The sequence below is a fragment of the Dendrobates tinctorius genome, unplaced genomic scaffold (assembly GCF_039654945.1).
Source record: "Dendrobates tinctorius isolate UK_male_01 unplaced genomic scaffold, ASM3965494v1 ptg000021l, whole genome shotgun sequence".
Lineage (NCBI taxonomy): Eukaryota > Metazoa > Chordata > Amphibia > Anura > Dendrobatidae > Dendrobates > Dendrobates tinctorius.
Genome location: NW_027361689.1, coordinates 2,600,434 through 2,612,790, shown reverse-complemented (window position 1 = coordinate 2,612,790; position 12,357 = coordinate 2,600,434). Strand labels below are relative to the sequence as shown.

At 42.1% G+C, this 12,357-nt stretch overlaps 1 protein-coding gene across 3 annotated transcripts in view; it reads left to right on the top strand.

Moving 5' to 3' along the window:
- The window catches only part of LOC141083768 (ribonuclease H1-like), a 58,463-nt gene that overhangs the window by 5,537 nt on the left and 40,569 nt on the right, over positions 1–12,357 (top strand). For all 3 annotated transcript variants that reach the window (XM_073568158.1, XM_073568156.1, XM_073568157.1), the window contains one exon: positions 381–542. In XM_073568158.1, the coding sequence (XP_073424259.1) occupies positions 381–542 (162 nt within the window). The remainder of the gene's footprint in view (positions 1–380; positions 543–12,357) is intronic.

The following is a 12,357-nucleotide window of genomic DNA, read 5'->3' as shown; positions in this document are numbered from 1 at the left end:
ACATAATTTTTTTTTATATTGCTCACTTCCAGTGACCATGTACGGAAGGCTAAAATTATAAAAACCCAACCGTTTCAGTGGGAGCTGCCGAGCATCTAATGTGCTAGCTCCTTGTCTAGTGATTGTTTAGCAGCTGTGGAAAGAAAATGGATCAAGTATGTTGAGTTTTAACATGACCGGTATTCTTAAGGTAGCCAACGGCCGACCGTGGTGTCTGAGATCGGTTTACTCCCCTCATAGAGAAGACGTGCACTGATCTCAGCTGAGAAGCCATGTATAGCGAGTCAGGACAAACGACTGTTGGGAGGCAGCTATTGAAAGTGTATGTAGTGTACATCACAATATCGTCTTGCTGTAAGACATTTTATGTTCTTTTTCAGGTAGTTCTAAAGACCAAAGTTCTTCAAATGTAAAGTCTTCATATCCTAGCAAAAGACCACTTCCATGTGCAATGTCTACAGAGTCGTCGGCTCCTAAGCGAACCAAGTTCATAGACATCAACTCGCTGCCACCGTTACTTGGACAATCCTTCACCCAGATGGGTATGTTAGCCGGCATTATTTTTTGAAAAACAATTATTTGTATTGCTCTAAAAAAGAAAAAAATCACTTTTCAAAGATTTATTCCAGGCCTTGTAAATAAGGTTGCCTCTGTTCCTGCTGCTGTTTCACTGTTTACAGTCCTCATACATGGTAATGTCACATTCCAGCCGTGGTGAGGTGTCATCCATAGTGGCACTATTGGGGATAATTCTATTTCAGTGTCACAAAATTTCTATTCTCCAGATTGCTGCGGCCTCCATTTTGATGAACCATACATGGCTGGCAACAGCCCCTTTCTGCCATCTGACGTACTATCCCTTCCACGGTACCCGGGCCCGTATGCCCGGGGACGGGATAGTACGTCACTGCGATCAGTGGTGCTCATGGGGGGGGGGGGAAGCGCCTCTGATCGTGGCCGCGTGTAGCTGATTAAACATGATCGCAGTGTACCGGGGGCACAGGGAAGAATCACGCAGGTAGGGGCTTCCCTGCATGCTTCCTTAAGCCCCTTGGAACAGCGCGATGTGATCGTGCTGTTCCGAGGGCCTCCTCCATGCAGGCCCCCGGATGCAATATGGCCGCGGGGTCCTGCAGGGAGGTGTCTTTCTCCGTGCCTGCTGAGACAGCCTGCAGCAGTGCCTGTCAGATCGCTGATCTAGCACTGCAAAGTGTCACATCAGCGATCTGACACATTACAGTAATGTCTGTTGTGAATTTGCTTTCTGGCCCCCCTCTGGTTATTACTGAAGGTAGTGGAGCTGGTCAGATCGACAGAGGGGTTGTGAGCAGGGCTGTGGAGTCGGTAAGCCAAACCTGCGACTCCGACTCCTCAATTTCCCTTACACCGATTCCACGACTCCGACTCCCACATATATTGCTTATATTTAAGTGAAAAATGTATTGTAGTACAATGTGAACATCAGACATTGAATCATTTTTATGATACAACTAGCTGAAGAGCCCGGCGCTGCCTGGGCATAGTAACTAACTGTGGTTAGTTATAGCAAATTATAATTATCCTCCATCCCATAGGCCCGTGCCCATATACCCATCACGCATCCTCCATCCCATAGTCCAGTGCCCATATACCCATCACACATCCTCCATCCCATAGTCAACCATTATGACATCATAATGAACGGCTGGGCTTGCAACCTATGATGACATCAGCGTCGCCATGGCAACCATTGTGACATCATAATGAGGGGCGGGGCTTGATACGCACACTTTTTCCCCATTATGTAGATAGGGGCAAAATTGTTTGGTAAATTGGAACGCGCGGGGTTAAAATTTCGCCTCACAACATAGCTTAGGACACTCTCGGGGTCCAGACGTGTGACTGCCAAATTTTGTGGCTGTAGCTGCGACGGTGCGGATGCCAATCCCGGACATACATACATGCATACAGTTGTGGTCAAAAGTATTGACACCCCTGCATTTCTGTCAGATAATACTCAGTTTCTTCCTGAAAATGATTGCAAACACAAATTCTTTGGTATTATCTTCATTTAATTTGTCTTAAATGAAAAAACACAAAAAGAATTGTCCTAAAGCCAAATTGGATATAATTCCACACCAAACATAAAAAAGAGGGTGGACAAAAGTATTGGCACTGTTCGAAAAATCATGTGCTGCTTCTCTAATTTGTGTAATTAACAGCACCTGTAACTTACCTGTGGCACCTAACAGGTGTTGGCAATAACTAAATCCCACTTGCAGCCAGTTGACATGGATTAAAGTTGACTCAACCTCTGTCCTGTGTCCTTGTGTGTACCACATTGAGCATGGAGAAATAAAGAAAGAAGACCAAAGAACTGTCTGAGGACTTGAGAAACCAAATTGTGAGGAAGCATGAGCAATCTCAAGGCTACAAGTCCATCTCCAAAGACCTGAATGTTCCTGTGTCTACCGTGCGCAGCGTCATCAAGAAGTTTAAAGCCTATGGCACTGTGGCTAACCTCCCTAGATGTGGACGGAAAAAAAAAATTGACAAGAGATTTCAACGCAAGATTGTGCGGATGTTGGATAAAGAACCTCGACTAACATCCAAACAAGATCAAGCTGCCCTGCAGTCCGAGGGTACAACAGTGTCAACCCGTACTATCTGTCGGCGTCTGAATGAAAAGGGACTGTATGGTAGGAGACCCAGGAAGACCCCACTTCTTACCCCGAGACATAAAAAAGCCAGGCTGGAGTTTGCCAAAACTTACCTGAAAAAGCCTAAAACGTTTTGGAAGAATGTTCTCTGGTCACATGGGACAAAAGTAGAGCTTTTTGGGCAAAGGCATCAACAGAGTTTACAGGAGAAAAAAAGAGGCATTCAAAGAAAAGAACACGGTCCCTACAGTTAAACATGGCGGAGGTTCCCTGATGTTTTGGGGTTGCTTTGCTGCCTCTGGCACTGGACTGCTTGACCGTGTGCATGGCATTATGTAATGTAGGGCCCAGTGTGAGAAAGCTGGGTCTCCCTCAGAGGTCATGGGTCTTCCAGCAGGACAATGACCCAAAACACACTTCAAAAAGCACTAGAAAATGGTTTGAGAGAAAGCACTGGAGACTTCTAAGGTGGCCAGCAATGAGTCCAGACCTGAACTCCATAGAACACCTGTGGATAGATCTAAAAATGGCAGTTTGGAGAAGGCACCCTTCAAATATCAGGGACCTGCAGCAGTTTGCCAAAGAAGAATGGTCTAAAATTCCAGCAGAGCATTGTAAGAAACTCATTGATGGTTACCGGAAGCGGTTGGTCGCAGTTATTTTGGCTAAAGGTTGTGCAACCAAGTAGTAGGCTGAGGGTGCCAATACTTTTGTCTGTCCCATTTTTGGAGTTTTGTGTGAAATGATCAATTTTTTGCTTCATTCTCTTTTGTGTTTTTTCATTTAAGACAAATTAAATGAAGATAATACCAAAGAATTTGTGTTTGCCGTCATTTTCAGGAAGAAACTGAGTATTATCTGACAGAATTGCAGGGGGTGTCAATACTTTTGGCCACAACTGTACACACCCACATTGAGCTTTATATATTAGATAATCAAGATATTTAGATTGAACATAATATATATTTATTGGAATACAACTTTAGAACACAAACTGTAATAAATTGTAAATATGTAATACACTGTATAATATCGATTACATATATTCAGTACAGACCAAAAGTTTGGACACACCTTCTCATTCAAAGAGTTTTCTTTATTTTCATGACTATGAAAATTGTAGATTCACTCTTAAGGCATCAAAACTATGAATTAACACGTGGAATTATATAATTAACAAAAAAGTGTGAAACAACTGAAAATACTGTGTGTCTTATATTCTAGGTTCTTCAAAGTAGCCACCTTTTGCTTTGATTACTGCTTTGCACACTCTTGGCATTCTCTTGAAGAGTTTCAAGAGGTAGTCACCGGAAATGGTCTTCCAACAGTCTTGAAGGAGTTCCCAGAGATGCTTAGCACTTGTTGGCCCTTTTGCTTTCACTCTGAGGTCCAGCTCACCCCAAACCATCTCGATTGGGTTCAGGTCTGGTGACTGGAGGCCAGGTCATCTGGCGTAGCACCCCATCACTCTCCTTCTTGGTCAAATAGCCCTTACACACCCAGGAGGTGTGTTTGGGGTCATTGTCCTGTTGAAAAATAAAAATAATGGTCCAACTAAACGCAAACCGGATGGAATAGCATGCCGCTGCAAGATGCTCTGGTAGCCATGCTGGTTCAGTATGCCTTCAATTTTGAATAAATCCCCAACAGTGTCACCAGCAAAGCACCCCCACACCATCACACCTCCTCCATGCTTCACGGTGGGAACCAGGCATGTAGCGTCCATCCGTTCATCTTTTCTGCGTCGCACAAAGACACGGTGGTTGGAACCAAAGATCTCAAATTTGGACACATCAGACAAAAGCACAGATTTCCACTGGTCTAATGTCCATTCCTTGTGTTCTTTAGCCCCAACAAGTCTCTTCTGCTTGTTGCCTGTCCTTAGCAGTGGTTTCCTAGCAGCTATTTTACCATGAATGCCTGCTGTACAAAGTCTCCTCTTAACAGCTGTTGTAGAGATGTGTCTGCTGCTAGAACTCTGTGTGGCATTGACCTGGTCTCTAATCTGAGCTGCTGTTAACCTGCGATTTCTGAGGCTGGTGACTCGGATGAACTTATCCTCCGCAGCAGAGGTGACTCTTGGTCTTCCTTTCCTGGGGCGGTCCTCATGTGAGCCAGTTTCTTTGTAGCGCTTGATGGCTTTTGCCACTGCACTTAGGGACACTTTCAAAGTTTTCCCAATTTTTCGGACTGACTGACCTTCATTTCTTAACCCCTTAAGCCCCAAGGGTGGTTTGCACGTTAATGACCAGGCCAATTTTTACAATTCTGACCACTGTCCCTTTATGAGGTAATAACTCTGAAACGCTTCCATGGATCCCGGTGATTCTGACAGTTTTCTCATGACATACTGTACTTCATGTTAGTAGTAAAATTTCATTCAAATAACTTGCATTTATTTGTGAAAAAAACGGAAATTTGGCGAAAATTTTGAAAATTTCGCAATTTTCCAACTTTGAATTTTTATGCCCTTAAATCACAGAGATACGGCACACAAAAAACTTGATAAGTAACATTTCCCACATGTTTACTTTACATCAGCACAATTTTGGAAACAAAATTTTTTTTTGTTAGGAAGTTATAAGGGTTAAAAGTTGACCAGCGATTTCTCATTTTTGCAACACTATTTTATTTTTAGGACCACATCACATTTGAAACCACTTTGAGGGGTCTATATGATAGAAAATACCCAAAAGTGACACCATTCTAAAAACTGCACCCCTTAAGGTGCTCAGAACCACATTCAAGAAGTTTATTAACCCTTTAGGTGCGTCACAGGAATTTTTTGAATATGTAAAAAAAAAAAAAAAAATGAACATTTAACTTTTTTCACTAAAAAAAATACTTCAGGTTCAATTTTTTTTATTTTACCAAGGGTAACAGGAGAAATTGGCCTGCAAAAGTTATTGTGCAATTTGTCCTGAGTACGCTGATACCTGATATATGGGGGGAAGCCACTGTTTCGGCGCATGGCAGAAGGGAAGGTGCGCCGTTTGACTTTTACAATGCAAAATTGGCTGGAATTCAGATCGGACGCCATGTCGCGTTTGGAGAGCCCCTGATGTACCAAAACAGTGGAAACCCCCCCCCCAAGTTACTCCATATTGGAAACTAGACCCCCCCCCCCAAGGAACTTATCTAGATATGTGGTGAGAACTTTGAACTCACAAGGGCTTCACAGAAGTTTATAACGTACAGCGGTACAATTAAAAAATCATGTTTTTTCCACAAAAATTATCTTTTCACCCCCAATTTTTATTTTTCCAAGGGTAACAGGACCCTAAAAGTTATTGTGCAATTCGTCCTGATTACGCTGATACCCCATATGTGGGTGTAAATGACTATTTGGGCGCATGGCAGAGCTCGGAAGGGAAGCAGCGCCGTTTGACGTTTTTGGCTGGAATTGAGATCGGACACCATGTCGCGATTGGAAAACCCCTGATGTACCAAAACAGTGGAAACCCCCCACAAATGACACCATTTTGGAAACTAGACCCCCCAAGGAACTTATCTAGATGTGTGGTGAGAACTTTGAACCCCCCAGTGCTTCACAGAAGTTTATAACGCCCGGGCGTGAAAATAAAAAAATCGTATTTTTTCCACAAACATGATCTTTTAGTCACCAATTTTTTCATTTTCCCAAGGGTACAAGGAGAAATTGGACCCCAAAAGTTGTTGTCCAATTTGTCCTGAGTACGCTGATACCTCATATGTGGGAGAAAACTACTGTATGGTCACACGTCGGTGCTCGGAAGGGAAGTAGTGACGTTTTGGAATGCAGATTTTGATGGATTGGTCTGCGTGTGTCATGTGCGTTTGGAGAGCCCCTGATGTACCTAAACAGTGGAATCCCCCCACAAGTGACCCCATTTTGGAAACTAGACCCCCCCCCCCCCACGGAACTTATCTAGATGTGTGGTGAGCACTTTGAACCCCCAAGTGCTTCACAGAAGTCTATAACGCCTGGGCGTGAAAATAAAAATCATTTTTTTCCACAAAAATGATATTTTTGTCCCAAATTTTTTATTTTCCTAAGGGTAACAGGAGAAATTGGACCCCAAAAGTTGTTTTGCAATTTGTCCTGAGTATGCTGATACCCTATATGTGGGGGTAAAACACTGTTTGGGTGCATGGCAGAGCTTGGAAGGGAAGGAGCACTATTTGACTTTTTCAACGCAGAATTAGCTGGAATTGAGATCAGACGCCATGTTGCATTTGGAGAGCGCCTGGTGTGCCCAAACAGTGTAAACCCCCCCCAGTTATAACTCCAACCCTAACCCCAACACAGCCCTAACCCTAACCCTAGCCCTACCCTAACCCTAATGGGAAAATGGAAATAAATACATTTTTTTAATTTTATTATTTTTCCCTAACTAAGGGGGTGATAACGGGGGGTTTGATTTACTATTTATGTCGGTTTTTATGTTTGGCGGCTGTCGCACGCTAAAAGACGCTTTTTATTGTAAAAATAGTTTTTGCATCACCACATATTGAGAGCTATAATTTTTCCGTATTTTGACCCACCGAGTCATGTGAGGTCTTATTCTTTGCGGGACGAGTTGACTTTTTTATTGGTACCATTTTCGGGCACGTGACATCTTTTGATCGCTTTTTATTCCGATTTTTGGGACGCAGAATGAACAAAAACCAGCGTTTCATGAATTTCTTTTGGGGTGTGCGTTTACACCGTTCCGTGTGCAGTAAAATTGAGAAAGCAGTTTTATTCTTTGGGTCAGTACGGTTACAGCGATACCTCATTTAGGTCGTTTTTTTTATGTTTTGTCGGTTTTTTGCAATGAAAACAATTTTATATAAAAAATAATTATTTTTGCATCGCTTTATTCTGCGAGCTATAACTTTTTTATTTTTCCGCTGATGATGATGTATGGCAGCTTGTTTTTTGCGGGACAAGATGACGTTTTCAGCGGTACCATGGATATTTATATGCGTCTTTTTGATCGCGCGTTATTGCACTTTTTGTTCGGTGGCATGATGATAAATTATTTTTTGCTTTGTTTTTTATTTTTATTTTTTAAGGGGTTCGCTAAAGGGGTTAACTAATGGGACAGTTTTATAGGGCGGGTCGCTACAGACGTGGCAATACCAAATATGTGTACTTTTTATTTTTATTTTTATTTTTTTTTTTCAAAAAATGAATTTGTTGGGGAATTTTTTTTTTTTTTTACTAATTTAGCTTTTTAAATTAATTTTACTTTTTTTTTTTTTTTCTTTTACTTTTTATTACATAGTCCCAGGTGGGACATCACTGTCCTGTGACAGATCGCTGATCTGTCACATCACAGGTCACTGTGACAGATCAGCAATCTGTCACAGGCAGTTCTGCAGACTTCCTCATGCCTGCGCTTTGCAGGCAGTGAGGAAGCCGGCTCCCGAAGGCCCCCGTCGCCGTCTTGGATCCGGGGGCCTGTAGGGAAGGAGTCCCCCTCAGCAGCGCTGCACATTGCACTGCCGTGGGGGGCTCAGGGAAGCACGGAGGGAGCCCCCTCCCTGCCGATGCTTCCCTTTAACCCCCGGTACACCGCGATCGTGTTTGATTGCGATGTACAAGGGGTTAACGTGTCGGGGGCGGTCCGTGACCGCCCCTGACACATTGTGCCGGGTGTCAGCTGTGATAATCAGCTGACACCCGGCCGCGATCAGCGGCGCTCACCACGTGGGCGCCGCTGATCGCATTAGACGTACTATCCCGTCCTTGGGAATTAAGTCCCATGGCACATGGACGAGATAGTACGTCTAATGGCAGAAAGGGGTTAAAGTAATGATGGCCACTCGTTTTTCTTTACTTAGCTGCTTTTTTCTTGCCATAATACAAATTCTAACAGTCTATTCAGTAGTACTGTCAGCTGTGTATCCACCAGACTTCTGCACAATAGATGCTCCCGACCCCATTTATAAGGCAAGAAATCCCACTTATTAAACCTGACAGGGCACACCTGTGAAGTGAAAACCATTTCCGTCGACTAGCTCTTGAAGCTCATCAAGAGAATGCCAAGAGTTTGCAAAGCAGAAATCAAAGCAAAAGGTGGCTACTTTGAAGAACCTAGAATATAAGACATACAGTATTTTCAGTTGTTTCACACTTTTTTGTTAATTCTATAATTCCACATGTGGTAATTCATAGTTTTGATGCCTTCAGAGTGAATCTACAATTTTCATAGTCATGAAAATAAAGAAAACTCATTGAATGAGAAGGTGTATCCAAACTTTTGGTCTGTACTGTGTATCTATCTATCTACCTATCTATCATTCATTCATTCATTCATTCAGACATGCATACATACACTATGACTTATCTCAGCTAAGACAAACCCTAGATCCTCAGGCTACATTCACACCATGGATGTAGCCAGGATCAGACCTGGGGGGGAGGGGGCAGAACCTCATACTGTTCCGCAGAACCTCATACTGCACACCCCTACACAATAAAGCCTGCACCTTAAGAAGATGTGGTGATGAATGCAGTCTATTTATTCCAACTATCAATTGATGTTGATGTGCTACTGAAGACGAGCGATACCTGTCCTGGGCGTCCTTTTGGGCAGTTATGAGGTGTACCTGACTGATGCTAAAAAAAAAGGAGTGTTTAGTCTGTGTGCTACCCGGCTTTCATTCTTTTTGGTACAGATAAGATATGGATAGACAGATATGGATAAATGGATAGAGCAGATTTCTAATCTGCTTTTGCTATTGAAAACATTATCTATGAGCTCAAAAACCTTTCAGGTGATGCGGTTTTTTAAAAAGCTGATCTGCTTTTGCAGCTGAAAAACGTATCCTCAAAAAACGCAGGAAAAACACTGTGTGAACGTAGCCTTAGATCAGGAATAGAACAACCATTTATAGGACATTTCATAACTTTCCCAAATTCCTATGAAAAAATATTCAGCACTTTCTGCATTAAATTATTGTATCCAGTTTATTAAATATTTTAGGAGTCGGTCCATTTTATACCAACTCTGACTTCACCAAAATGAGCACCGACTCAACAGCCCTGGTTGTGAGTTCTCTTTCTGGGTTCCCTCTGGTGGTTACTGGAGGTAATGGAGCTGATCTGATTGACAGAGGCTTGCCACCTGATAATGATGATGACAATTAGAGATCTGGGGTTTCAGATTGGGATTTAAGACAGCCGACTCCCTCTATCCCTGCTGGTGATTTGCTTCCTGTTCCTCCTGAGGTCTGATTTCTCCAGCTCTGTCCCTACATGTTCAGCTAAGTGGTTTATTTGCTATTCTGTTTGCATTTGGTTTTGTCTATCTCTTCTTGGTGCGGGGGTCAGCAGGCTCCGGCTGGGGCTGTGTTGAATCACCGCCCATATGTTACTGCTTGTGCCATTTTTATCCCCTGTTAGATTGGTCTCTTTTTGCTCTGCTTTCGGAATATACCAGAGTGCTGATATAGTGGGGGCGAAGTCGTGTGACTTCAGTGTTTTTGTGCTTCAGACGTGTTGGACTTTTTGCATGGTTTTTTGCGTGATTGCAGACAGTGTCTTTCCTTTCCTGTCCTGTCTAGTTAGTGTGGGCCCCTTCATTTACTCAGTCTATTTTTTTGCCTGTGTTTGTGTTTTCTTCTTGTCTTACCGACAATATATGTTTGGGGGCTATCTATTCCTTTGGGGTCTGCTCTGGGGCAGATTAGATTTCCTCTTTCTTGCTTTAGGCTTAGTTAGCTCTCCGGCTGTGCCGAGGAGTCTAGGATCATCGTAGGTACGCTCCACAGCTACTGCTAGTTGTGCGGATAGGATCAGGGGTCTGCAATCCACTTAGGTACCAACCTCTCTGGTTTTCTGTGGCTTAGCCTGGACCTGCTCTCCTTCTCTGTGACCCATTCATAACAAATGTCCTCACCTAGGACAATAAAATAAAGTAAAAAAAAAAATTAAGCGTAAAAATTTTAAATTTAAAAAAAAAAAAAAAAAAAAAAATTCCCCAATTTTTTTTGGGGAAATAAAAAAACCAAAGTACACATATTTAGAATCGCCCAGTCCGTAACGACCCACCCTATAGAACTGTTCAACTAGTTCACCCCTTTAGTGAACGTCTTAAAAAACAAAAATAAACAAAGCAAAAAACAATCCTTTATCATACCGCCAAACAAAGTGCAATAACGTGCAATCAAAAAGACGGATATGAATAAACATGGTACCGCTGAAAACGTCATCTTGTCCCGCAAAAAACGAGCCGCCATACAGCGTCATTTAGTGAAGAAATAAAAAGTTATAGCTCACAGAATAAAGCGAGGCAAAAATGATTTTTTATATAAAATTGTTTATATTGTATAAAAACGCCTAAACATAAAAAAAGATATCTAAATGAGGTATCGCTGTTTCTTACTGACCCGAAGAATAAAACCGCTTTATCAATCTTACCGCACGCGGAACGGTGTAAACGCCCCCCCACCAAAAGAAATTCATGAAATGCTGGTATTTGTTAATTCTACTTCCCAAAAATCGGAATAAAGAGTGATCAAAAATGTCACGTGCCCGAAAATGGTACCAATAAAAACGTCAACTTGTCCCGCAAAAAATAAGACCTCACATGACTCGGTGGGTCAAAATACGGAAAAATTATAGCTCTCAAAATGTGGTGATGCAAAAACTATTTTTACAATGAAAAGTGTCTTTTAGCGCGTGACAGCTGCCAAAAATAAAAACCCGCTATAAATAGTCAATCAAACCCCCCCTTTATCACCCCCTTAGTTAGGGAAAAATAATAAAATGTAAAAAATGTATTTCCATTTTCCCGCTAGGGATAGGGCTGAGGTTAGGGTTAGGGGTGTGTTGGGGTTGGAGTTAGAATTGGGGGTTTCCACTGTTTGGGCACATCAGGTGCTCTCCAAACGCAACATGGTGTCTGATCTCAATTCCAGCCAATTCTGTGTTGAAAAAGTCAAACTGTGCTCCTTCCCTTCCAAGCTCTGCCATGCGCCCAAACAGTGGTTTACCCCCACATATGGGGTATCAGCGTACTCGGGACAAATTGGACAAGAACTTTTGGGGTCCAATTTCTCCTGTTACCCTTGGGAAAATAAAAAAAATTGGACCTGAAGTAATTTTTTTGTGAAAAAAAAGTTAAATGTTCATTTTTTTTTTTTTTTTTTAAACATTCAAAAAATTCCTGTGAAGCACCCGAAGGGTTAATGATCTTCTTGAATGTGGTTTTGAGCACCGGCAGGGGTGCAGTTTTTAGAATGGTGTCACTTTTGGGTATTTGGGTATTTTCTATCATATAGACCCCTCAAAGTGACTTCAAAGGTGATGTGGTCCCTAAAAAAAAAAAAAAAAAAAAATGAGAAATCGCTGGTCAACTTTTAACCCTTACAACTTCCTAACAAAAAAAATTTTGTTCCAAATTTGTGCTGATGTAAAGTAAACATGTGGGAAATGTTACTTAAGTTTTTTGTGTGCCATATCTCTGTGATTTAAGGGCATAAAAATTCAAAGTTGGGAAAATGGCAAAATTTTCACCAAATTTCCATTGTTTCCACAAATAAACGCAAGTTATATGAATGAAATTTTACCGCTAACATGAAGTACAATGTCATGAGAAAACAGTGTCAGAATCACCAGGATCCATGGAAGCGTTCCAGAGTTATGACCTCATAAAGGAACAGTGGTATATAGTGTGCTATATTATAACTAAAATTTTCAGCGGAGACTAAAGACGTGAGCGTGTAAGGGAGATGGGCAAGAACTTGA